The sequence below is a fragment of the Takifugu rubripes genome, chromosome 12 (assembly GCF_901000725.2).
Source record: "Takifugu rubripes chromosome 12, fTakRub1.2, whole genome shotgun sequence".
NCBI classification, from domain to species: domain Eukaryota; kingdom Metazoa; phylum Chordata; class Actinopteri; order Tetraodontiformes; family Tetraodontidae; genus Takifugu; species Takifugu rubripes.
In genome coordinates this window covers 13,288,581-13,314,918 of record NC_042296.1, presented here as the reverse complement: position 1 = coordinate 13,314,918, position 26,338 = coordinate 13,288,581, and the positions used below count along the sequence as shown (strand labels likewise).

At 47.2% G+C, this 26,338-nt stretch overlaps 4 protein-coding genes across 9 annotated transcripts in view; all 4 read right to left on the bottom strand.

Moving 5' to 3' along the window:
* Positions 1 to 2,355: 2,355 nt before the first annotated feature.
* LOC115251629 (plectin-like) lies at positions 2,356 to 5,119 on the bottom strand. Its single transcript, XM_029844526.1, has one exon. It carries the CDS (start codon positions 5,080 to 5,082, stop codon positions 3,937 to 3,939), a length of 1,146 nt encoding a protein of 381 aa, XP_029700386.1. The 5' UTR covers positions 5,083 to 5,119; the 3' UTR covers positions 2,356 to 3,936.
* LOC115251630 (plectin-like) lies at positions 2,356 to 7,680 on the bottom strand. Its single transcript, XM_029844527.1, has one exon. It carries the CDS (start codon positions 7,647 to 7,649, stop codon positions 6,879 to 6,881), a length of 771 nt encoding a protein of 256 aa, XP_029700387.1. The 5' UTR covers positions 7,650 to 7,680; the 3' UTR covers positions 2,356 to 6,878.
* A 48-nt stretch (positions 7,681 to 7,728) lies between these two features.
* Positions 7,729 to 15,507, bottom strand: LOC115251628 (plectin-like). The gene is made up of 2 exons (XM_029844525.1): positions 13,372 to 15,507; positions 7,729 to 10,121 (listed from the first exon to the last, which is right to left on the bottom strand). Exons 1-2 carry the CDS (start codon positions 15,472 to 15,474, stop codon positions 7,764 to 7,766), a joined length of 4,461 nt encoding a protein of 1,486 aa, XP_029700385.1. The 5' UTR covers positions 15,475 to 15,507; the 3' UTR covers positions 7,729 to 7,763.
* Positions 15,508 to 15,518: 11 nt separating this feature from the next.
* Positions 15,519 to 26,338, bottom strand: part of LOC101078501 (plectin) — a 48,474-nt gene continuing 37,654 nt past the window's right edge. For all 6 annotated transcript variants that reach the window (XM_029844522.1, XM_029844523.1, XM_029844521.1 and 3 more), the window contains 21 exons: positions 26,185 to 26,278; positions 25,933 to 26,087; positions 24,687 to 25,023; positions 24,218 to 24,295; positions 22,618 to 22,779; positions 22,449 to 22,553; positions 22,287 to 22,382; positions 22,067 to 22,192; positions 21,829 to 21,981; positions 21,606 to 21,760; positions 21,409 to 21,535; positions 20,251 to 20,434; positions 20,081 to 20,101; positions 19,547 to 19,704; positions 19,292 to 19,470; positions 19,076 to 19,214; positions 18,625 to 18,981; positions 18,450 to 18,533; positions 18,251 to 18,355; positions 17,987 to 18,085; positions 15,519 to 16,721 (listed from right to left, as the gene is read on the bottom strand). In XM_029844522.1, the coding sequence (XP_029700382.1) occupies positions 15,534 to 16,721; positions 17,987 to 18,085; positions 18,251 to 18,355; positions 18,450 to 18,533; positions 18,625 to 18,981; positions 19,076 to 19,214; positions 19,292 to 19,470; positions 19,547 to 19,704; positions 20,081 to 20,101; positions 20,251 to 20,434; positions 21,409 to 21,535; positions 21,606 to 21,760; positions 21,829 to 21,981; positions 22,067 to 22,192; positions 22,287 to 22,382; positions 22,449 to 22,553; positions 22,618 to 22,779; positions 24,218 to 24,295; positions 24,687 to 25,023; positions 25,933 to 26,087; positions 26,185 to 26,278 (4,102 nt within the window). In that variant the 3' untranslated portion in view covers positions 15,519 to 15,533. The remainder of the gene's footprint in view (positions 16,722 to 17,986; positions 18,086 to 18,250; positions 18,356 to 18,449; positions 18,534 to 18,624; positions 18,982 to 19,075; positions 19,215 to 19,291; positions 19,471 to 19,546; positions 19,705 to 20,080; positions 20,102 to 20,250; positions 20,435 to 21,408; positions 21,536 to 21,605; positions 21,761 to 21,828; positions 21,982 to 22,066; positions 22,193 to 22,286; positions 22,383 to 22,448; positions 22,554 to 22,617; positions 22,780 to 24,217; positions 24,296 to 24,686; positions 25,024 to 25,932; positions 26,088 to 26,184; positions 26,279 to 26,338) is intronic.

Sequence of the window (26,338 nt, the reverse complement as noted above, 5' to 3'; positions counted from 1 at the left end):
TGTCGTATGCATGAGAGATTTGTGGACTTCCACCTGCTGCACGCGAAATGTCAGGGCTGGATTTTAGTCCCAGACCACGCCTCCGACCTGGTGATCGGGGCCAACAGCTTCTGAACTCTGTGTCTGCTGACTCTGCATTCCAGGCTCTCTGAGCTCAGCTGAACAGACCATTTGCTAGTTGGCACCATGAAGCACGAGTCTTTATTCCAGCCCACATTCCTGGAGCCCTTCAGGTTCTGTTGTCTCGAACACACCCATCTGGTTCCTGTTTATGTGATAAATGAAGCTGATCTTATCCTGTCTCAGGAAAAAAGGAATTCCTTTTCAGCTCAACAGATAGTTAAGCTTATTCTTTCGCAGTCCCACATGGCACATATACAGAGTGTGTAGACTTTTTGATTTACATTGACAACATGTCCCATTATTTTGTGTGATTAACTTTAAACTGTGATGAGAACAAATTAATGGCTCATTGTATTGTTGAAACAGACTCTGCTGGAAAGATGTATTATTTGGTATTACTCAAGTTATTATATTTAGGATATATTTAGGTATTCACTAAATTTGGTAAATCAGAACTTTTATTTATTGAAAATATAAATAAAATATTTATTGATTAAAATAAAAAAAGGCTGCTAAAACTGTTGAGTTGTGTTGCTTGATTAATATTTTTAAGCAACTCCCCCATGTTCTCTTTAAAACTGCCTATTTGTTCTCTAATGTTGTTTCTTTGTTTAGTAATTCTGTAGCAACAGTTGATATTGTAGTCATATTAATGCATTAGCTTCAGCTTGTGCTGCTATAGGCTAATGCTGCTATAGGCTAATGCTGCTATAGGCTAATGCTGCTATAGGCTAATGGGGTACGAATGCATGATCCATTGGCAGGTTTCTCTCTACCTCATTTTGTAGGTTATTATTTGATGTCATTAACAGCTTTTTCTGTGTAGCTTTGCTCTCCCCCCCCTCTCTGTATCATCTGCAGGTATCGCTGCCTTCATAGCTGTATGCTGACCTCTGACCTCTGACCCACTCAACTCCTACACCCGGGCTGTGTCCTAACCCCCGCCTATACCTTACATAGTGCCCTCAATAGTGTGGACGCCATTTTGAAATAGTGTCCGAATTGTTAGTGAGCATCACTGGACCCGATGTAGTGCACTCAATGTATCCCACAATGCACTGCGAAAAGTAGTGGACAAGCGATGCACCCGAACTCGGTAATGTCTCCCATCAGCCTTTACGGTATCACGTGATAATCTGTCAATGGCGGGATGACGTACAAATGTATGTATTATTATTATTATTATGTATTATTATTATGTTATTATTATTATATGCTATTTGTTTCACATATCTTACTAGAGCGTAAAATTCTTTCACTTTAGCCGAACATTGCTGCCTCCATTTTAAATATGTTTTTGCCTTTATTTATATTTAATATTTTAATCTATTATTATTATATAAAGATAATAGGGTAAAATATTGCATTTTCAAAGAAACGACCGCTGAATGTGTTTGGGTGTGTTTCGGATGGGTTAAAATAATTAAATGGACCTGGCCACTTTTCCCGGCGACCGGTTCGTTATTATTATGCGACAACATTACGTCATTTTACGTGCGCCGTAGTGTCCGTAGTGTCCGAAAGCTAACTGAGAATTGAGTGCGCTACGTAGTCCACTCATCCATGTCCCCCATGTAGTGACCCTAACCCTAACAGGGAACGGGTGGGAGTCGGACACAGCCTATTACTTTGTTATAATTAATGTATTTTCCTGATATCTACCTATTCTCCCCTCTTCCCTCCCCTCCCCTCCTCTCCTCTCCTCCCCTCTTCCCTTCCCTCCTCCCCCCCTCTCCTCTCCTCTTCCCTTCCCTCCTCTCTTCCTCTCTCCTCCCCCCTCCTCTCCTCTTCCCTCCTCTCCTCTCCCCTCCTCCCCCCCTCCCCTCCCTCCTCTCCTCTTCCCTCCTCTCCCTTTCCCCCCTCCTCCCCTGCCTTCCTCTCCTCTCCTCCCCTCCTCTCCTCCCCCTCCTCTCCTCCCCTCCCTCCTCTCCTCTTCCCTCCTCTCCCTTTCCCCCCTCCTCCCCTGCCTTCCTCTCCTCCCCCTCCTCTCCTCCCCTCCCTCCTCTCCTCTTCCCTCCTCTCCCTTTCCCCCCTCCTCCCCTCTCCTCCCCCTCTTCTCCTCCCCTCCCCTCCCCTCCCTCTTTCCTTGTCACTGTTGCTTGGGGGGGGGGGGGTCAGGGTCTGAGTTTCTGTTGACACAATTTGGGTTGTAACAGATGTTAAATAAATACAGCTGAATTGGATTGAGTATACTGCAGTAAAAAGATTTTTTTTAAAAAACAAGAAAAGAAATATAATTTCCATTTTTATTTACATAATTCTAGGTGCTACAATAAAATATTTTGTCATCATTTTAGTGTTCATACACTATTTAAACCAAGGCTTTGATATCCATTACAATACATCCTTCAATGCTTTTGAGGATAACAAAAGAAGAAAATAAGTGGAAACATCTCCTGATATTAAATGTTTGCACCTTATAATGTTAGTTCACCATGCAAAATCAAAGAAAATGATAACAGATGTGTTACAAAGCAGAACATTTGTGGTACATTAAGGTCAGCGCACATGATTGGTGGCCATGCTGAGATATCCTTAAAGGAATAACAATGGCTTTTAGCAGTCCTCTACACAATTATTAGTATACATTAGATATGTTCGATGATTTGTGGTGAAGCTGAAAAAAATTGAAATAATGTGACTAAAATCCCGACACTGAAAGTTACATGTTAAGACTGTGATATACTTGATTTTGGGCTGTAAAGTTTGATAACACTATTCGTAGCATTATGAGCAGAATAAAATTCTAAATCATGCATCACAGTGTAACAATCATACTTTCTACAATACTCAACATTCAAGTGTTTTGCTTTTTTGCAGGCACTTATAGAGCACGTTTTAGGCATTTAAGTGAATTCAAGATATGAGCAGAAGCAGGAAATATCTGATCGAAGTGAAGGTGAATATACAAATTGCACAGGTTTCTGGACATCTTACAAATATTTTAAAACGATACAACTGAAACATTAGACTTTAATTAGATTGTAGAATTTTCCTTCAGAAGAAAATTTTAACTGTGAAGTAAAAAGATATAGCACTAAATCATATTTTCCATAGCTCTACATTGAATGCACCCAGAACCACATGGACTTGGACGTGGACACGTTGGAGTTGGAGAAATGCTGGAGCCAGAACGGTGACATGATGGTGATGTCCACTGTGAGTGACATTAATCTTCTACTAGTAGGTGTTTGCTCTTTGAAGTGTAGCATGTTGGACTGCATCGGTTCAGGGAACAATGTTGGGAACTGACAGGACTAGAATACACGTGGCAGTAAACTCCAGAAGGAAGAACCTTAAAGCCTAGTTTTCTAAAAGTAAAAGTCTGAGTGCTCATTCATTCATTCTGACAACCTAATTCTGCTCTGCAGATTGGCCTTTATCTTTAGCAACTAACTTCTATATTCAGTATTTTGACAAATATACTCTTGCATACATTTTTGTGGATGTTTTTGTTGTCACGTTAATACAATCTCATTTGCAAACTGATGCATTTTTTAAAAAACTGAGATTTTAAAAAGTCAAACTAAATTGGAAAATACAAAAAAATATCCTGCAACATATATAGGAAATAATTGAAAGCTCTTGTATAATGCCTATTACAAAATGATGCTTAGTTTCCAGATTTATGAGAGGATTTGAATATATATCTCACGCATACACGTATATACAATAAAGGCAAATATTCTGTATAAAATGATAGTCCTGAAACAACCATGTGCAGAGCAGAATAAAGGTAGTTCTTAATCCACGGACTAGTAGGCATCTGGTGAACACTCTGTGTCTTTCTAAAATATTCCATTTTTTCACACTTCAGTATCGACGGCCATAAGCTGGTGAAGTGTAAGATGTGGAAGAGAACGTGGTTGTGAAAGAAGATCCTGTGGCATCAAAGCTTCCTCTTCTGGACCCTGATCTAGAACCACTTCTTGATCCAGATCTTGAACCACTAGCAGAACCTGTTCCACTGATGCTGTAGGGACTGTAGAGGCCTTTGCTCGACTGGGATGATGCTTCAAGTAGTCGCAGACCAGTGCCTTCCTCTACCATGCTTCTTTCCATAGCATCCTTATATGAGATTTTCATCTTAGTTTTGGGACATGTGAGGTATTTTGAGTGAGCACCAACATCTCGTAGTTTCTGAGCAGAGCGCGCATCTATGGTCCCCCTCTTTACAGCATCATCTATGGAGACCCTGCTAGGAGCATCTGGTTCAATTAATCCTCCAGTCAGATACTGGACCTCAAGGAATCTCTGGCCAGCTTCATAGTAGAGCCATCCTTTCTTTAGTGCTTGGGCTGCTGACATTTTGATTTTGGTTCTGGGATCCTCAAATCCATTGTATGCCTTCTGGGCTAGACTGATGCGGTCCATCATGATTTTATCCACAAGGCCTTTGTTCATTGCATCAGTGAGGGTGAATTTCTCTCCAGTATTTGGGTCAATAATACCTCCTGTGCAGGCTTGAGCTTCAAACAGTCTTTGACCTGTTATATTATCCACAAGATTTCTGTGTATGGCTTCTGTGATGGACACCTTCTCAAGAGTTTCTGTGTCTAAAATTCCAGCCACAGGGCCAGTTTCCTCGGTCGGATCGATCCACGTGGCTGCTGGTGCTTGTATAGTCGGTATTGGGCTCATTGCATAAGACGAGGAGGAGCCAAAGGAAGATGAACGTGATCTAGAACCGGTCATGTTTCCAGCCAACATGTCTGCAAACTCAGTGATGGGCAGTGTTCCGGCACGGTACTGATCCAATGCTGACTTATCAATCAGACCCTTTGAGATCGCATCATCAATATCATACTGTCTACCAGACCTTCGGTCAATGATTACAGATTTCACAACACCGTCAGATGAGGTTCTGGTAATTTCTTCCCATTCACACTCCTGGTCTGCAAGCTCAAGGTATGTCTGCTGGTCAATGAGTCCCTTCTGGTATGCCTCATACACAGACATCTCTTTACCCCGTTTCTGGATCGACAATGACAACCCTGCGTTTGCGCACCGAAGATTTTGAGGATGTCTTCTTCTCACGCTTCTTTTCTTTGAGCAGCAGAAGAGCCAGACCGGTTTCTGGGTCCGTTATACATCTCTCCATTAGCTGTAAGTAGGTGAGATTTTCCTCGGTGTTAGGATCAAAGAAGCCTTTTGTGTCATCAGATGGGTCAGTGAGGATTTCATTCATTTCCTCGTCAAAGAGGCCACGTACATATGCTGTTTCAACGGGCAAACGATGGCTTTCCTCTGGATCAATAATTCCACCAGTAGCAATTTGAGCCTCAAGCAGACGAATACCATGGTCTTTCAGATGAGTCCTTTTTCATAGCCTGGAATAATGAGATGACTTTGCTAGAATAAGGATCCCTATAACCTGTGACTGCTCGTTCGGCAGAGTGGAGCTTATCTTTAAACTCAGGACCAACAACACCCATCTTAACAGCCTCAGAAACATTTAACTTCAGGTTTTAATGGGATCAATGACATAACCCTGTAGCAGCTTGAGCCTCAAGGAGCTCAAAAGCTGTCCCTGGCCTAATCATGTTCTTTTTCATCGCTTGGTAAATAGAGAGACGTTCTTTGCTAGATTCCACATAGACACCAGAAATACAGCTGGTGCCTTCAAGGTATTTCTTCAGGTTTCTACTGACCTCCTCCACTGAAATTGTACCATCACTAAGCTCATTATATGTCTTCTGGTTGATAATTTGTGAACGAAGCAGTTCATCGACTGTGATTTGCTTTCTCAGACCTCGGAAGAGAAGTCTTCTGTCTGCAAGTGAAAGTAGCTGCAAACAAGTGTCTTTATCAACTCTGCATCTTTTCAGTAGCTGGGCATATGATTGTTTTTCATCTGATGTTGGATCTATATAACCTCTGAAATCTCCTGTAGCATCAGACAGTTTATCAAGAGTTTCACTATTAATGTATCCACGCTGCATGGCAACATCTATGGGAAGGTGGAAGTTGTACTCTGGATCCATTATCCCTCCAGTGGCAATTTGAGCCTCTAAAAGTCTCAAAGCATAATCCTCAGGTACAAGTTCTTTTTTCATGGCCTGAAATAGTGATATCACTCTCCCACTGTATGGATCCTTATAACCTGTTACTGCTCTTTCAGCAGATAGCAGTTTGTCATGAAGTTCAGGACCCACAATGCCCTTGCGTACAGACTCATCAACTGTCAAAAGTTCATCTTTTACTGGATCAATCATGAAACCAGTTGCTGCTTGGGCCTCAAGGAGATTCAAAGCCACTTCAGGCTTGATCTGCCCATTCTTCATAGCCTGGTAAATGCTAACCCTTGGTGGACTGTCTGACACAATTCCAGCAATGCACCCAGTACCAAACAGGTATTGTTTAACTGATGGCCTTTCCATTACTTCACGAATAGTCAGCTTTCCTTCCTTCAAAGAGGTTGTATATGTGTAAGTCAATATTCGAGCGCTATATAGCTCCTCAATGCCAACCTTTCTTCTAATTATATCACATGACATGTTCTGCTGTGATTTCAGAATCTCTCTTTGCCCAATATGTCAATGATGATGATCACCAGTCTTTCCTTTGTAATGTGTCCTAAGCGATACTGTTCTAAAAGACGACTACTCTCTGCTTCTGGAAGCATATTTGAGTTTAGACTTCCCAATTGTCACAGGTTTCCTGTTGTCTGTGGGATGTCAATTTGGCTCTGTGCAAGATCTGTTTGTGCTTCTTCCTCTGTGTACTGATAAGACTTCTCAGCAGGACCTGAACATTCAGCTACTGGTAGCGCGAGAAAGCATAAACCAGTGGGTGCATCTCTTACACATTTCCTCCACCAACTGCTGGTATGTAACCCTTTCATTTGTGTTGGGATTGATGAAGCTTTTAATGTCATCTGTGGGATCACAGAAGGCCTGGGACAATTGTTTACTGAAAATTCCACGTTGAATGGCCACATCATTGGGAACACGATGGCTGTTTATTGGATCAATGATCCCTCCCGTACTAAACTGAGCTTCCAGGAGAGGAGTAGCGTGCTTGCTGAGAACAAGATCCTTGTCCATAGCTTGGAACAGAGAAATCTTATTGCCTGTATATGGGTCCTTATAGCCTGTGACTGCTTTTTCAGCTGAGAGAAGTTTTTCATGAAGTTCTGGACCTACAACCCCATTCTTCACAGCATCATCCACCGAGTATTTCAGATTTTTGACTGGATCAGCAATGGATCCTGTTCCAGCTTGAACTTGGAGCAGAGCAAGTCCAGTGTTTTGTTGCAAAATTTGGTCTTTCATTGCTTGATAAATGCTTATTTTCTCATTTGAATCGGTCATAATGATGCCATCAACGCGGTCGGTGCCTTGCAAGTACCTCCGTACCTTATCAGCTTCACTGACGTCTTGCGGTGTCTTTTCACCTTTTTGCAGTTTGTCAAATGTGGCCGCATCAATGATCTTGGAGTCCAACAAAGATTTAGCTGGAACCAGTGCTCTGAGGCCTTCAAAACAAATGTCTTCCTTTGGTTTGTCTCTTTTTTCATCAACCATTGTGATTACAATCTTTTCAACTTTCAATTGTCACATGGCCCAATCTGTACTGGGCGAATCATTTCTATTCTTTGTTCTTCAGTAACATATTCAGAGTTTATTATCTCCCAATGGTCACTTTTGCCCTTTGAAAGGACCATATTCAAGCTCCATGGTGGCCTGGTTTAAAGCTTCTTTTGTCTCTGCCTCTGTAATGTGTTTTTCTTCTTTTGGTTTTGTTTCCTTCTTTGACAAAGAAAGTAAAGGCAGTCCAGTGTCTTTATCTGTCATACATTTCTTCAAGAGCTGAGCATAAGTTAAATCCAATTGTGAGTTAGGATCATGAAACACTTGTGTTTCAGGGGTATTATTGGCTAGTGTCTTACCAATTTCCTCATCAAAGTATCCACGCTTGCAGGCTATTTCATGTGGGATACGATAACTTTTAATTGGGTCAATAATTCCACCAGTTGCTAGCTGTGCTTCAAGAAGACGAATGCCACGGTCTCTTTTTATAAGTCCTTTGTTCATGGCTTCAAAGGTTGATACAATTTTTCCTGTGAATGGATCATTGTAACCACTAACAGCTCTTTCTGCTGACAAAAGTTGTTCATGCAGTTCGGGTCCCACGAGACCAGATGTAACAGCATTTTTGACAGGAACTCTTTCATTTTTGATGGGGTCAATAATAAAGCCAGTTGCTGCTTGAGCTTCTAGAAGGTTTATTGCTGTTTCTGGTGACAGTATTTCTTTCTTCATAGCTTGATATAGAGACATTTTTTCCTTGGTTGACTGATCGTAAACTCCAGCAATGCTTGGTGTTCCTTGGAGTGCCTTCTTAACAGTGTCCATCTCTGAGATCTCCTTAACTGTTATTTTGCTATTACTCAACTTGTTAAACAGGTCTTTGTTTATGACTTTAGACTCTAATAGCTCACTGGCAGTGACTGGGGCCTTCAATCCAATAAATACATTTTCCTTATTTTTCTCCTTGTCCTCCACGACTGTGATAACGATTTTAATAATCTTCTCAACTGTGATTTTGCCCGTCTTGTATTGGCGAATCAGTTCTCTTCTTTGGTCCTCAGTGAAATACTCTGAATTTATGACTTCCCAAATGGTGACACATTTGCCTTTGAACCTTCCAAAAGGGACATTGAGGGTTGATTTACTCAACACTTCTTTGGTCTCCTGATCTGTGTATATGTTCTCAGGCTCAGCAGCTTGCTCACATACTGGTAACAACAGCAAACCTGTTTCTGAATCCTTGGTACATTTCTCCAGTAAATTTTTGTAAACGAGCAGCTCTTGAGTACTGGGGTCAGTAAATAGTTTATAGTCATCACTGGGCTCACAGAGTTTCTTGTTCATGTCCGGATCAAACTGGCCTTGCTGGTACGCAATCTGAATTGGTGTTCTATGACTATTGATTGGATCAATGATGCCACCTGTTGCAAGTTGTACATCTAGGAATTTGGTGGCCTGGTCCTTTTCTACGAGCCCCTTCTTCATGGCCTCAAAGACAGATATTTTGGCTCCAGTATATGGATCTTTAAAACCAGTTGCCGCTTGTTCTGCAGCTAGCATTCTGCTATGGAGCTCAGGCCCAATTAACCCAGCTTTAACAGCTTCATCTACAGACAGGAGTTTATTTCCCACAGGGTCTACAATGTATCCAGAAGCTGCTTGAGCTTCCAGCAGCACTGTGGCAGTGCTGGGGCTGATCTTTTTCTCTTTCATAGCCTGGTAAATGCTTGTTATGTCTTTGGATGGAGTCAAAACACCTGCCACACAGTTCTGACCTTTGAGACAGGTTTTAATTTTATCAGTCTTTTTGAGGTCTTCCACAGACAATTTGCCCTTTTTCAATTTGTCAAATTCTTTTTTGGTCAGAACTCCAATGTCATGAAGTCTTGCAGCAGGAACCTTCTCTCTGATTCCATCAAATGCCAGAGAATCTTCGGCCATTTTTGCTGCATCAACCTCAACAGAGCCATTGAAACCTTTCTTTGTTGTTTTCACTGCTTTCACAGAAACCACTTGCTCATCAGATATATCATCAGTTTGGACTTGAATTTCTTTCTTTTTAGCTGCAGCCTGTTTGGAGGCATCGTCGATACTTTTGAGTTTCTCAATGAGCTTACTGTTTTCCTCTCCATGGAGTTTCTCTTGTTTAGTCATTTTCTTCTCAAGCACTTGTATTTCCTTCTGCCTGTTGGTCATCTCTGCTTCAGCTTCCTTTTGTTTCTTTACAGCTTCATCCAAAACAGCCTGAAGTTTGCTCTTCTCCTCTTCCATCATTTTCAGCTGACATTTCTGTTCATCTTGAAGAGCTTTTGCTTTGTTCTGTTCTTCCTGAAGCTGCCTCTGAAGCTTCTTTTTCTCATCTTCAACAGCTTTCTCTCTTTTAAGCAGCAGCTCCTTCTCGTTGAGGAATGACTGCTGTAGGATTGTCTTCTGTTGTTTAATTTCCTCTTGTTGGCCTTTCGCCACCTGAGAAAAGGATAAAACACAACTATTATTATTATAATATAATAATATAATAATTATTATCTTCACCACAACGGACCGGTGCAGAGTCCGCATTACTGTGGACGCCGCACCGATCCGCCTGTCGATCTCCCGCTCCATTCTTCCCTCACTCGTGAACAAGACCCCGAGGTACTTAAACTCCTCCACTTGGGGCAGGATCTCCTCCTTTACCCGGAGAAGGCACTCCACCTTTTTCCGGTTCAGAACCATGGCCTCGGATTTGGAGGTGCTGATTCTCATCCCAGCCGCTTCACATGCGGCGGCGAACCGATCCAGTGATAGTTGGAGGTCACGGGCCAATGAAGCCAACAGGACCACATCATCCGCAAAAAGCAGACACACGATCCTGAGGTCACCAAACCGGATCCCCTCAACACCATGACTGCACCTAGAAATTCTGTCCATAAAAATTATGAACAGAATCGGTGACAAAGGGCAGCCCTGGCGGAGGCCAACCCTCACCGGAAACGAGTTCGACTTACTGCCAGCAATTCGGACCAAACTCTGGCACCGATCGTACAGGGAGCGGACAGCCCGTATCAGCGGGCCCGACACCCCATACTCTCGGAGGACCCCCCACAGGACCCCCCGAGGGACACGGTCGAATGCCTTCTCCAAGTCCACAAAACACATGTGGACTGGTTGGGCAAACTCCCATGCACCCTCGAAGACCCTGCTGAGGGTGTAGAGCTGGTCCACTGTTCCACGCCCAGGACGAAAACCACATTGCTCCTCCTGAATCCGAGGTTCGACTATCCGGCGGACCCTCCTCTCCAGTACCCCTGAATAGACCTTACCAGGGAGGCTGAGGAGTGTGATCCCCCTATAGTTGGAACACACCCTCCGGTCCCCCTTCTTAAAAAGAGGGACTACCACCCCGGTCCTGCCAATCCAGCGCACTGCCCCCGATGTCCACGCGATGTTGCAGAGTCGAGTCAACCACGACAGCCCTACAACATCCAGAGCCTTAAGGGACTCTGGGCGGATCTCATCCACCCCCGGGGCCTTGCCACCGAGGAGTTTTTTAACTACCTCGGCAACTTCAGCCCCAGAGATACGAGAGCCCATCTCCAGGTCCCCAGGCCCTACTTCCTCACTGGAAGGCGTGTTGGTGGGATTGAGGAGGTCCTCGAAGTATTCCTTCCACCGATCCACAACATCCCGAGTTGAGGTCAGCAGCACACCATCACCACTATACACAGTGTTGACAGTGCACTGCTTCCCCCTCCTCAGACGCTGGATGGTGGTCCAGAACCTTTTCGAGGCCGTCCGAAAGTCGTTCTCCATGGCCTCACCGAACTCTTCCCATGCCCGAGTCTTTGCCTCGGCAACCGCCGTAGCTGCACTCCGCTTGGCACGCCAGTACCCATCTGCTGCCTCAGGAGTCCCACAGGCCAGTAAGGCCCGATACGACTCCTTCTTCAGCTTGACGGCATCCCTCACCGCTGGTGTCCACCAGCGGGTTCGGGCATTGCCGCCATGACAGGCACCAACCACCTTGCGGCCACAGCACCGGTCAGCTGCCTCAACAATGGAGGCACGGAACACGGTCCACTCGGACTCAATGTCCCCCGCCTCCCCTGGGACATGGTCAAAGCTCTCCCGGAGGCGTGAGTTGAAGCTCCTTCTGACAGGGGACTCTGCCAGGCGTTCCCAGCAGACCCTCACAACACGTTTGGGCCTGCCAGGTCTGTCCGGCATCCTTCCCCACCATCGGAGCCAACTCACCACCAGGTGGTGATCAGTTGACAGCTCCGCCCCTCTCTTCACCCGAGTGTCCAGAACATGCGGCCGCAAATCCGATGACACAACCACAAAGTCGATCATCGATCTGCGAAGTGCACATGTGGACGCCTTTATGTCTGAACAAGGTGTTCGTTATGGACAATCTGAGACGAGCACAGAAGTCCAATAACAAAACACCACTCGGGTTCAGATCAGGGGGGCCGTTCTTCCCAATCACACCTCTCCAGGTCACACTGTCATTGCCAACGTGAGCATTGAAGTCACCCAGGAGGACGAGGGAGCCCCCAGAAGGGGCACTCTCCAGCACTCCCTCTAAGGACTCCAAAAAGGGTGGATACGCTGAACTGCTGTTTGGACCATAGGCACAAACAACAGTCAGGATCCGTCCCCCCACCCGAAGGCGAAGGGAGGCTACCCTCTCATCCACCGGGGTAAACTCCAATACACAGGCACTGAGCTGGGGAGCAACCAGAATTGCCACCCCTGCTCGTCGCCTCTCACCATCGGCAACTCCAGAGTGGTAGAGAGTCCAACCCCTCTCGAGAAGACTGGTTCCAGAGCCCTTGCCGTGCGTCGAGGTGAGGCCAACTATATCTAGTCGGAACTTCTCAACCTCGCGCACCAACTCAGGCTCCTTTCCCACCAGAGAGGTGACATTCCATGTCCCTAGAGCCAGTTTGTGCAGCTGGGAATCAGACCGCCAAGGTCCCTGCCTCCGGCTGCTACCCAAAACACAATGCACCCGACCCCCTTGGCCCCTCCTGCAGGTGGTGAGCCCACGGGAAGGGGGTCCCATGTTGCCTCTTCGGGCTGCGCCCGGCCGGACTCCATGGGCAGAGGTCTGGCCACCAGGCGCTCGCCAACGTGCCCCACCCCCAGGCCTGGCTCCAGGAGGGGGCCCCGGTGACCCGCATCTGGGCAAGGGAAACTTGGCACCAATGTTGTTCAGCATCATTAGGGGGTCCTGGGCTACGCTTTGTCTGGTCCCTCACCTAGGACCTGTTTGCCATGGGTGGCCCTACCAGGGGCATATAGCCCCAGACAACGGAGCTCCTAGGATCATTGGGACACGCAAACCCCTCCACCACGATAAGGTGGCAGGCCAGGGAGGGGAACTAAGTGAACTGTGGGAGTTAACTAAGTGAACTATAGGGGTTAACTAAGTGGACTGTGGGAGTTAACCAAGTGAACTATAGGGGTTAACTAAGTGAACTGTGGGAGTTAACTAAGTGAACTATAGGGGTTAACTAAGTGAACTGTGGGAGTTAACTAAGTGAACTATAGGGGTTAACTAAGTGAACTGTGGGAGTTAACTAAGTTAGCTGCTATATGATGATAATATATCATTCAGCTCTTAACAGGGAAAATGTTTCACTTATTCACATGAAAGTGGCATCAATAATCTACTAAAATTGCATTTAACAGTAAACACAAACAATTGGTGGATGAAATCAAATAAAAATACCTCCTGAGACTTTTTCTGCAGCTCCTCTGCCTCCTTTTTCAGTTGTTCGCGCTCTTTTTCAAGGTCAGCGACGGCTTTCCTCAAGCTCTCAGCCTCTCTGCTGCTTTGCAATGTTTGTGTTTCTGATTTTTGCAGAACAATTTCCTTGTTCTGCTTTTCAATAGCCTGAAGTTTAACTTTCACTTCATCGGATTGTCTCTTGACTTTCTTGACCTCCTCTTCTGCTTTTGCATTGGAATCAGTGAGCTCCTTAACCTTCAATTTCAGCGCCTCTGTTTCCGCTGAAATCTCAAGTTGTCTCTTTTGTTCAGCCTCTAATGATTTCTGAAAAGCTTCTGTCTCTTGATCAAGGCGTTCCTGGATCTTTTGTTTGTCCTTTTGTAGTTTGTTGGCCATTTCCTGGGCTTGGTTCCTCTGTTTCTGGAGCTCCTCTGCTTCAGCTTTGAGTTTTGTGGCCTCTTGAGAGACTTGCATTTTCTCTTTGAGCATTTTCTCTGAAAGCGCCCGCTGTTCAGCCAAGTCACTTTCAGCCATCTGTCTCTGTCGGGCTAATTCTGTAGCTTCCACACTGAGTCTCGCAGCATCTTCAGCCAGGAGCTTCATTTTTGCTGCTTCTTCTGCAAGTAGTTGTTGCATTTTATCCTTATCCTTCTGTAAGAGGTGACGGTTTTCTTCCTCAATTTTCAGCTTCAGTTTGAGGAGCTCACTCATCTCAGTCTTGACTTTGGATAGTTCCTCTTCCACCTGTGCCTTTTGCTTGATGGCATCATTCACTTCACCCTTAACTCGCTGAAGTTCCTCATCTAAGACATCCATCTGCTTCTCAGTCTTCTCCAGCTGTAGTTTAACCACTGTCAGTTCCTTTTCAACCAGAGACTTCTGTTTAAGAGCTTCTTCAGCTTGTTGCTTTTGCTTCGCCATCTCTTCATCAGCTTGCTTCTGCTGCTTTAGAGCTGTGGCCTGTGCCGCTGTTCTCTTGGAGACCTCCACTTCTGCTTCCTTTTTAAGCATCTCTGCCTCTTTCTGAGCTTTGGCCTGTTTTGCAGCTTCATTCTCTGCCGCTTTTCTCTGTTTTTCAGCTTCTTCTGCCTTTTGGCGGAGTGAAGCCGCTTCTCTCTCTGCAGCCTCTTTAGCTTTCTGAGCTTCTTGTGCACATTTCTTAGCATTTTCAAACTCTTCCTTCAGCTTTTCCTCTGCAAGAATGTCTTGTCTGTTCTTACTCAGAATGTCATTTAGCTTCTGCTCTGCAATTCCACATTTCCTGGCTGCCTCTTGGGCCTGAAGGGCCTGCTCCTCAGCTTCTTGTGTTGCTTTATCTTTGTCTTTATTTGCTTCCTCGGCTTTCTTTTTCAGACGTTCAACTTCTTCCTGAGCAGCTTTCCACTGCCTGGAAGCCTCTTTTTCTGCTCCAGTAATTATTTTTACCCTCTCCTCGGATTCTTTCCGTTTCTTCTCTTCTTCTGTCGCAAGCTTTTTCATTTTCTCAGCCTCTTCCTCAGCTTTGAGTTTGCTTCTCTGGGATTCCTCTGCAATATCCTTGAGTTTTTTTAACTCTACCTCTAGCTCCGACTTGCCCTTTGATGCTTTCTCCAAGTTGATCTTAATTATGTAAATTTCCTCTTCAACCAAATTCTTTTGTCTTAGTGTTTCTTCTAAAACATTTTTTTGTCTCTGGAGTTCAGCGTCAGATGAGCTCTTTACGGCCGTTAGCTTCTCCTCTATGTCTTGTTTGTACTGAGCAGCTTGATCCTCCAACAGTTTTCTCTGATAGGCTTCATCCTCAGCTTTTCTTTTCAGTTTTTCATTTTCTGCCTCTTTAGCTTTCAGAGCAATCTCAACCTCAGCTTTTAACCGGGCTGCTTCATTGATGGCAGCCAGCTTTTCTTTCAGCATTTTTTCGGCCTCAGCTCGCTGCCGAGCAGCCTCTTCTTCTGCAGCCTTCCTCTGCTTTGTTGCCTCTTCAGCAACTGCCCTCAGCCGTGCGGCATCTTCAGCTAGTTGCTTCATTCTCAGCGCCTCAGTTTCCAGGAGCTGCTTGCTCTTTTCTGCAGTTGACATTGTCTGCTTCTCAGCTTCAACTTTCATCTGTAGAAGAGCATCCATTTCACTCCTCACCTTCCCCAACTCACCTTCCAGCTCTTTCCTTTGGGTTTCGGCAGCCGTCACTCTTCATTTTTTAAGCGGTGGAGCTCATTATCTAACAGGCTCCTCTGTTGATCCGCATGTTCAAAGGCAGATTTCAGCCGGATGCATTCCTGTTCTGCAGACAGCTTCTGTTGAGCAATCTCTTCTGCAAACGTTCTCTGTCTTTCCAACTCTTTCTCTGCATTCTCTTTGAGCTTCAGGGCAGCGTCTTCAGCCCTAGCCCTGTTTTTGGCATCACGCTCTGCCTCTGCCTTTTGCCTTTCTGCTTCCTCCTGAGCTTGGCACTTATTCTGGGCTTCCTCTTCAGCTTGTAGCCTCAAGCGGAGAGCCTCATTGGCTTTGTGTCTCCATGTTTCCAGTTCTTTCTCTGCTTGCTCTCTGGCTCTGTTAGCTTCTTCTTGTTGTTTTCTGAGTTTCTCAGCTTCCTCCTGCAGCTGAAGGACAGTGCCCTGCTCTTTCTTCAGTGATTCCTCGAGCTTTGTTGTCTTATCAGTGTATAACATAGACTGAGTTTGCAGGTGTGTGACAGTAGACTTTTGGGCCACCTCCTCTACTAACTTGATCTGCCTTGATTTCTCCTCCTCAGCCTGTTTCATCCGCCTCTCTGCCTCTTCAGCTTGCATCTTGAACTTCTGCAGGTCTTCCATTGCTTTTTGTTTCTGCTTGGCAGCCGCTTTTTCAGCTTCAGATTTACACTTTAGCTCCTCTTCTGCATGCTTCTTTTTTTGAGTTTCTTCAGCCACCTGCTTGCGAAGTCTTTCTGCTTCATCTTGTGCGTTTTTTCTGAGCTTCTCGGCCTGGTCAGCCTTGTCTCTGAGTGCCTGCAACTCTGCATCAGCTGTGACTTTCTGTTTTATTGTCGTCTCTAACTGAAGTTTAATGATGTGGATCTCCTCCTCAATTTTAGTGCGACTGATCAGGGCCTCTTCCAGCTGCTTGTTCTTAGACTTGATCTCCTGCTCAGACAACCTCTTCAGATTAACTAGTTCCTGTTGTATTTTCTGTTTCTGCTTCTCAGCATCCACTGCAACATCTTGACGCTTGTTGGCCTCTTCTTTCATCTTCAGCTTGAGTTCCTCAGCCTGTTGTTCTGCTCTGGCTGCAGATTTAGCCTGAGCCTCAGCCAACTGCTTCTGTTGATCCAACTCAGCTTGGATCTCTGCCATCCTTCTCTTCTCCTCCTCCTTTAGCTTTTCAGAGGCTTTCTGTATACCAAGGAATGAATAGAGTGCTGTTTGAGATGTTTGTTGGTGTTCCCCCATAATAATTCACATTTGCATTTCTAATGGGCATAGCCTCGATCTCAATGACATGGCGTTATAGAACAATTCACGATTCAGCCAAAAGAACCTCGATTACTATCAAGCATAGAGCAATAGCAACATGAGCATGGGTTGCTACCAAATGACACCTAATACAATTTATTAGGCTGAATTTAAATGTGAAGCATAACTGATACAAATGAGAAACATAACCCCTGACTTGGCCAAGACACAGAAACTTAAAAATGAACACCCAAAACCGGAGAGAACGCTCATGTTATCTAATTAATAATCTATCCTTAATTGCCTTTTTAAAAGAGAATGCACCGTGTTTTGGTCTGCTAAACGTAAATCTCTAACCCTATGGTGAATTGTTCTTCCATTCCCTCAACAACAAAGACGGAAATCATTGGGACATTCTTGAATTTTGACCAATCACAGCTAGTAATCTGGTTATTTTTTTAATAATTTAACCACCCAAATTTACAGATGTACCCTAACCCTTCTGACATTCTGACAGCATCATGATCTGGTGTAACAACTAATTCAACCAATGCTAACTAGTTCATGTCATTGTTTTTATATTACAACAATGGACATAGCTTGTCAAATTGTCCTTCATCCCGTATGTAATTTATAGTAGCAAAGCTTGTGCATGCAGAATGAGACAAAATGTGACCTTTCTTAAATACCTGTATTTATATATTTTTACAAGGAGGAGTCTGCATCAGCCTTTAATATCAAATAGATTACGTACTAAACTCATCAGTATGGCAAGTAAACATGACAATAAGCAAATCAATATAATAATCAGCAGGTCAACATCAAGACATGACGGGTCTGTTGCACTGCTCTAACCCTCGTGGAACAGGGTCGACCACACCTGCTCACTAAAGTTTCTGAGCCCTCCTGGGTCACAGCTGCTCCCCGAACCCTCCCCGAACCCTCCCTACCAACGTCTCTAGGGACGCTACTGGGCCCGGGTCTTATGGAGCCATCTGAGCTCTGAAGCATGTGGTCATTTTCATCGGGCCAGATGAGTTAAAGGAGAATATGTAAAGTAGGTTTCCATCAAACTGATATTTAGATCAAAAGAGGAATGAACTTTGTGGGAGTGATCATGTGAAGCATTGAAGGACTGGGATGAAAGAGATAGTTTCGTTATCAGGCTCTTCCTGATCCTGCTGTTACAGATAGTGTGTCCGTACCTCCTCATCGTCCAGGCGGTGCCGAGTCTCTGTGATAAACTTAATGTACTGGTTGGTCAGAGTCGTCAGTTCGCTGTAATGGGTCCTCAGGTTGACATACTGGGAAGGAAAAATGACACAAGTCAGCTCCAACTCAACTTTCCTCCTTATGTCCTCATTATATGAATGAAGTTGCTCGGTTTAAACTCCGATTACCAGTCTGCGTCGTTTGTCTGACATCAGAGTGACAGCAGAGTTAAACATTGACAAAAAGCAGAAAACTACCTCTTGGATTATATTATCAGATGCACCCTCGATCTTTGGTTTCTTTAAAGGCGATGCCGTGGGGTCCTCCAGAGCCTTGTACATCAGAAGTTGGAGCTCATAATCCTAAAAGAACAAAGAGAAAACTCAGTAATTCTTTGGAATATCCAACTGAAATTTGAAATTGTTCTAAATCCGTCACTTATCTGCATGGACGTACTTTGACTGAATCGATGTAAGCTTTGGCATTTTGCTGACAATTTTCTATATTGTCCTTGTTTCTCTTGATCTCTTCCAGGAGTTTCTGAACACAAGAACACAAAAGCCCCATTAATGAAATCCCCATCTTCATGATATCTTCTGCAGGAGCTTTTTCAGCTCAGCTCTTTAAATACCTTCTCCTCCACCAGCTGATCATGGAGGGCCTTGCCATCCCCGACAGGCAGGGCTTGGATACGCTCCTGTCTCTCCCTCGCCTCTCGTAGCCAGCAGATGAGCCAGTCGTAGCTCCCACGGTAGATGTTCATGTGTCGCCCCAGCAGGTTGAGCTCCCGCTGCCTCAGGTCCAGCTGAGCAAACACGGCCTGCCAGCGCTCCAGCAGCACGTCCACCTGGAGGCGATGCTGCTCCAGCTGAGCATCGTGCTCACCGTGGAGCCTCGTCATTCTGTCATTGATGGCCGTCGCCTGCTTCAGATCCGCCTGCAGCCGGTCAAAGACGGCCTGGTCCGCCTCTGCCTCAGCAAACATCGCCTGTCACCCCAAAGAGAGGCATCACAGGAACAGGAAACAGGAAGCAGGAAGCAGCTTCTGATATGAACCGTTTCCCCCCCAAAAATGCAAATACCTTGAGCATCTTCCGATGGTTCTCTAATTCTTTCTCATCGGCTGGCACTTTGTTCACGTCGCGAAGTCGATTCTCGTAATTCTTCAGTGTGTCCTTCGCCTCGTTCGTGTTTCTGATCACGACATCCATGGACTTCAACCTGAAAGCAGAAGAAGAATCTCTGCAACGACCACAGCAGCGAGTGGAAATGCGTCGGGGGAAGCTAGCGAGCCTCACTTCTCCAGGTAGATCGATGACAGGCCGTGGACGTGGTCCATCTTCTTCAGCGTCACGTCCAGTTCAGAGCGCAGTACTGGAGAAGAACTGGCCTGCTGAGGAGATGCCAGGATCTCCTCCACCTTTTCAGTGAGACAGTTCAGCTCTTTTTTCAGGCCATCCAGCTCAACCTGGACTTTCTGTCAAAGTGAAGCGATGATTTTGTCACCTGAAAGGCTGAAACAGCTGGAACAGCTGGAACGTTTGTGACGTTACCTTCTGCTCTGCAGTCTTCCCAGCACAGGCCTTCAGGGGCTCCTCGCCCACAGGCTGTCGGAAACGCAGAACAGTTCGATTCTCACAGCCCTCCAGTCTTAAACGAAGGTCCCTGGTTTGAGTGAGAAAACTCTTGCACCTCAGTTCATCCTGCTCTCCTGAGTGGATAAAAAAGGTACATTTCATTATTCCAAAAACTTGGGCATAACAAGCTAGTTGTTAGTGAAAGCGGACACAGACGAGATTACAGGGCCAGAACAGTTGGAACAGAGCTACAGTATTAGTCAGAAACCCTGAAACCAAGTGGCTATTATGGTCTGTCAGTAGTGCCGCACTTCATGCTTGATTGGCTGTGTTGAGTATTAAACGTATTGATTCGAGGATTTGTGATTATTCAATCACGTGGATTATTTCCATGCTTGGAAAAAAAAGATGCAATCGTTGAAACCGCAGGATGACCAAGCACAGCAAGTTCACGTATGGCAGCACAACAGTGGCCGGTGGAGATCAGAGGTTAGGGTTAGGGCACCTTACCTGCCCTGGGTGGCCCCGAGCCTGCAACGTGAACCCAACAGTAAACACAAATGACTGGAGGAACATGCAACGCTCGGACTTAATGGGGAGAATTCCAAATTAAAACGGAATGTGTCGTCAAAACAAGCTCAAGCACATGTGTGTGACAGGAGCTGTGCAGTAGCGCACACCTTGTTCAGCAGAGCCAACCATTGTGTTGTAATGTTGGCTGGCTCTGTTGTAGCTCGACTCCACTTGCATGCGGTCCTCAGCCCCGAACATCTGAGAGTCCTGGCTGTCTCGTAGGAAGTCTTGATAGTGCTGCTCAAGGTTCCTCAGGGCCAGCTGGTACTCTTCTACCCGCAGAGTTTTAAACTGTAAGGGTGTTAAAAAAAAAGCAATAAAACATAAACTAAAATATGGAACTGTGTGACTTACATCAATCATTTAAACCTACTAAAAGTGATTAAAACTATACAAACACTGTGAACTGTGTCGCTAAGAATGTATGTAGTGTGTGTTCATGCTATTTATAAGTTGTGTAGCACTAAATCTGTACTAAACCAACCGTGTTGTCTTTTCTCTGTGTTTTCGTACTGGTAACGGGCGCCCACTAGTGGTGCATAGATGAATCTCTTATTTACATATAAATAGAATAAAAACATCTATGAAAGTAGGATATTTAAAAAGATAAAAATTTCGTTGTTTTAAGTAAAAAAAAATCAGCTGTGATTTTTGTTTTCTACTTGAATATTTTTGTCTTTGCTTGAAAAAAATAAAAAAATCAAATTATAAATTGTATTTGCAAAACAGGTTAACGGAACAACAGCAGTTTCTCACATCGAGCCAGTTTCAAGTTTCACTTTTAGGAGCAATATATTTTCATCGATTAATGATTTAGGTCCACTTTTTCATTCCCCTGCATCCAGCAACAGGAAGTGGATGAGAATAATCCTAAATGTAGTTAATTTGAATAAAATCCCCTTGTGACTTAACTGTGCACCACTGTAGCTGAAGACGGGTTTATTGTTGTTTATGGTGTATTGTTGTTTATTGAAAGGTGCATTTTAACAGTTGTCATTTTTAGAGGCTACTTGTTAACCTTAACCCTTGTTAACCCTAACCCTTGTTAACCCTAATCCTCGTTAACCCTAATCCTCGTTAACCCTAAAGGTTAGGGCCTGACCTTAACCCTTCTTAACCCTAACCCTTGTTAACCCTAACCCTTGTGAACTAACCCAGACTAACCCTTTTTTACAGTACGCTTTCATTCAATTATGTCAGAGTTTAGAAAAATAAAAAAGGTTTCTTCTAATCAGGAACCAAGTCTGACTGTTTATTGTTATCACCATGGTGATGCTCCAGGTCCTGATTGTCTGGATGTCTCTCATCAGATACTGCCAGGACAACAGGCTCTTCATGTCCACAAACATGCTGTGCCACATCATCTGCAGCTTCTGCAGGGTTCCATCCAGCCTGAGGATCATAAAGGCTCCATGAGCTCTTGTGAATTTGTGTTTCTGACGCTGCGTCGGGGGATTCTCACCCGGCCACGCTGCTCATCGCCTCCTTGTTGGTGGGTGAAACCAGGAAGCAGATAGATGGGACGCTGGCCTCGCTGCCTTTATCGTTCAGCACCCTCCACTTGAAGGGCTGCGAGTTGTTGAGCAGGGCGCATTCGTCTCCTCGGTGCACAGTGATCTGGAGGCAGACGGGGGGGGGGGGGGGGTTAAACTGCTCACTGTGGCAGCAGAACACGTCTGGCTTACCTCCACCTGCTTAAAGTCACACACAGCCTGGATGGGGAGCTTGCTCCTAATGGCTGTGGCAGGGTTCCGTGGTTTCAGCTGGATGATGGTCTGGGCCCTGTGGTTCAGGCCGTCCAGGTGAGCTCTCAACTCCTTCAGCTGCTCCTTCTCATCCTGCACAGCCAATGGAATCATCAGAATCTCCGTGGAGAAACACATTTAGCAGCAGACAGAAAGTCTCTTCAGTATTGGAGGTTACTGCTGCATCCTGCAGGAGATCTTCCAGCCGCGTGACTGTGATGGAGCGATCGCAGCTGTACTTCCTCTTCATCGCCTCCTGCATCTTCTTCATCTTCTCCTCCGCCTCTTTCACATCAGAAAAGAACTACGCAAAAGGAAGGAATAGAATTTGCTGTTTGAAACTTTGACAACGGAAGCTTGTGATCGGCGGTCGGTTCGGTGACGGGAAGTCGACCCACCTGAAAGTAGGCCGTGTTCTGTTTCAGGTGGGTTTCGATACAGCAGCACAGCTGGAGGATCCAGCTCCACTGGGTCTGCAGAGCGGCGGTGAAGGCCTGGGGAGAGGGCGGTGTCATTACGTCTGGCTGGTTTCATTCGTTCAGGCCCTTTCATGATCTTGCCTCGATGGTTTTCCTGGCAGGGTGTCCGTCCCTCAGCAGCTGGTCTCCTGTGGCCTGGACACTGTTCATCTTCTTCTCTCTCAGCTCCAGCTCCCTCATCAGGCCCTGCGCCAGGCACCAGCATCAGGCCACCGTCACCACAGCACTCAACGCTCAGCTCTGTCCTCACCGAGTAGTTGTCCTTCTTAGCCGCCATGTTGGTGTTGCGCTCACTCCAGTCATAGTTGACCTCCTCCTCCTCTTTGTCGTTCAGCCACATCAACTCTTTGGTCGCCGCCATGACGAAGGCGTGAAGCTGCTCCAGGTGGTGCAGACGGGCCTTGGACTGGTTCTGGGAGGGAGCAGGTGGCACCTTCACTGGCCTGATGCACCCAGGGGCACCTCTGCAGGCGCACGTGGGCGCGCGCGTCTACGTGCACATCGCACACACACTCTCACACCCCCTCCAGCACCTCTCTCACCCCCCACCCCACACACACACACTCCCTCACCCCCCCCAGCACCTCTCTCACCCCCCCCCAGCACCTCTCTCACCCCCCACCCCAGACACAGACACTCCCTCACACCCCCCCCAGCACCTCTCTCACACACATACTCCCCCCCCTCACACACCCCCACCCCTCCACACACACACACTCTCACACACTCTCACGCCCCCTCACCCCCCCACACACACACACACACTCCCTCACCCCCCCACACACACACACTCCCTCACACCCCCCTAGCACCTCTCTCACACACACTCTCCCCCCCTCACACCCCCCCACCCCTCCACACACACACTCTCCCCCCCCTCACACCCCCAGCACCTCTCACACACACTCCCCCCCCCACCCCACACACACACACTCCCTCACACCCCCCCAGCACCTCTCTCACACACGCTCTCTCACACACTCTCACCCCCCCCACACACACTCCCTCACCCCCCCAGCACCTCTCTCACCCCCCACCCCACACACACACACTCCCTCACACCCCCCAGCACCTCTCTCACCCCCCACCCCACACACACACACTCCCTCACCCCCCCCAGCACCTCTCTCACCCCCCCCACACACACACACACTCCCTCACACCCCCCCAGCACCTCTCTCACACACATACTCCCCCCCCACACCCCCCCACCCCTCCACACACACACACTCACACATGCTCTCTCACACACTCTCCCCCCCCTCACCCCCCCACACACACACTCTCCCCCCCCTCACACCCCCCAGCACCTCTCTCACACACACTCCCCCCCCCTCACACCCCCCCCACCCCTCCACACACACACACTCTCACACACTCACACATGCTCTCTCACACACTCTCCCCCCCCTCACACCCCCAGCACCTCTCTCACACACACTCCCCCCCCCTCACCCCCCCCACCCCCCCACACACTCCCCCCCCCTCACCCCCCCCACCCCACACACACACTCTCCCCCCCCTCACACCCCCAGCACCTCTCTCACACACACTCCCCCCCCCCCTCACCCCCCCCACCCCACACACACTCTCCCCCCCTCACCCCCCCACCCCACACACACTCTCCCCCCCCCTCACACCCCCAGCACCTCTCTCACCCCCCACCCCCACACACACACACTCCCCCCCCCCCGCCTCCCCCCCCCCACCCCACACACACACTCTCCCCCCCCTCACACCCCCAGCACCTCTCTCACACACACTCCCCCCCCCTCACCCCCCCACCCCACACACACACTCCCCCCCCCCCTCCCCCCCCCCACCCCACACACACACTCCCCCCCCCTCACCAGCAGCTTCCGGTACATCTGCTCCAGTCTTCCCAGATGTTCTCCGTATGCAGCTTTCCTGCCAGGGGAGATCTGACTCTGGATCAGGAGCAGCGAGAACATTAAAACTGTGTCAAAAATACTGACGTGCATCAATAAGATGCGATATAAATAAAGATTGATTTGATTTGAATAAATTCATGTTTAATGTCGCACCAAAATAGTGTTTCCAGCTCATTTCCATAGTGGAATAGTTCATCGCCTCGTTCACTGTTTGAAACCATAAAGTATAGAGAACTAGAGAGTTTTTACGTCATCTGGCTTTGCCTTATTTTTCCAAATTAATTACCATTGTGAATTCATAAGTAAGGTTTCTACTAAAAAGTGGTTTATAAAATAATACAACTGATGTAAAAATGTGTCTATCAAATGTAACAGATGCCATATAAATGAGGAAGAATAAATGTAAAAGGGCCAGGAGTGTGGTCACCTCGTCGGCCCTCGCCCTCTCCATCTTGGTGTGGAACTCCTCCACGCACTGGTGCAGGCCGCGGTGGCCGCCCAGCTGGGACTCAACGGCCGGCAGGTCGGAGCCCCACGCTCCCTCGTCCACCCGCCGCTGGTTCTCCTCCAGCCAGCTCAGCAGGTCCTGAATGTAGCGTAAGGTGACCTCGTCCAGTTCGGGGCGCCCCCTTGGAGCGGCCTGCTGCAGGACCTGGGAGGTGAGCATGTGACTCAGGGGGATCTGTGTGGGCGTCACACCTGACTTGATGCGCAGGTTGTACTCGCTGCGAAGGTTGACCAGTCTCTCGTGCAGACGATACACCCTGGATGGAGATCACAACAGACACTTTCATCCATTTTATAGAATAGAACTTCAGATTATTAAAGACAACACTGGCAGTCCCATCCTGGGATGTGGAACATCTCCATGGGGAGAGTCTGATGAAGGCAGTATCTGGGGGTTAGGGAACAGGTCCCAACAACAGGACCCCCCATGTGTGCAGTCCCAGGGAAGGGTTCTGGAGGGTGCCCTTCTAAAAACTTCCTTAGCCTACAGGGGGCGTCATTGCTCATGTGGGCAATGCCAGCTGAGCCTGGATGGGGTGACAGGCAGGAACGGCCTGCCTGATCTGCCCCAGCACGGTTCACTTAGCAGACTTGTGCGCTACGCACTGCTCGTCCATATCAAGCACCATCCCAGAACCAAAGAATGTCTGAGGCTCTTGACATCAGGACATTTCGTTCTGCACATCTACTACATCCATCACCACAAGTTCTGGACAGTCGGGTAAAGACAGCAGCAGAGCTTTCAATGGATCACCGCCTGGTGGTGGCCTCGCACCTCCTAGACCAGATAATGAGGGTATGCTGGGTACAGCGGGCCTCTGGCCACATTCCAGGGGTGGGGGGCATGGGCCTTGTTGAGGGACTTGATGATGAAGAAGCAGTCCTGCAGGTCCCGGATGGGCTGGGCTGGGAGGAGAAGAGCGAGGCCACCTGAGCACTGGCAGGGGGTCATTTGTTCCCCTGACACCATGGTCCTCAGCTGGAAAAAAGGGGACTTTGTGCACTCCGAAACGAGCCTTTGGTTTTTAAAATGAATTAATTGTAATTAGAAATTCTTCATTTCTAAGTCATTTCTAACTAAGTCCAACACAACTCCAGAGACTGTGAGTGTGATGCCAACATGCTCCTAAACCGGCTCTTCAGCCCAGTGGGGAGTTCTTTTGCACCTGCGATACATCTGCTCCGCCTGCAGGTGGCGCCCGTCCTTCAGTAGCTGAACATCGTTGAAGAGGAGGCGGATCCTCGCTTCGGCTTTGTCCAAGTCTGCTTCCATCTCCGTCGTGTGGCGAGCAGGTTTGCCTGAGCTCAGCATCCTCACGTCCTGCAGCACCAACACACACGTTGCAACGCTGCCCAACAATGTGGTTTAGCCCCCCCCCCCCCCCCCCCCCCCCCCCCCCCCCCCCAGGTGGCCTCACCGTCTGCAGCAGCGCCTCCACCTGGCTGAGCTGCTCCTCACACACCCCCGACTCCATCTGGACCTTACTGACGACCCTCTGGAGCCGCTCCATCCTGCAGAGGGACAGTGCTCTTGACCTCTTTAATCATTTTAACATTACGAGTAAAACGAAA

Excerpts from the sequence above, each read along its gene's own strand:
- LOC115251628 (XM_029844525.1), bottom strand. The coding sequence starts at position 15,474 with ATGGATGCTCTTCTACAGATGAAAGTTGAAGCTGAGAAGCAGACAATG. Across the intron at positions 10,122-13,371 it reads TGCAGAAAAAGTCTCAGGAG|GTGGCGAAAGGCCAACAAGA; the intron begins GTATTTTTATTT and ends TCCTTTTCTCAG.
- LOC115251630 (XM_029844527.1), bottom strand. The coding sequence starts at position 7,649 with ATGGTTGATGAAAAAAGAGACAAACCAAAGGAAGACATTTGTTTTGAA.
- LOC115251629 (XM_029844526.1), bottom strand. The coding sequence starts at position 5,082 with ATGTCTGTGTATGAGGCATACCAGAAGGGACTCATTGACCAGCAGACA.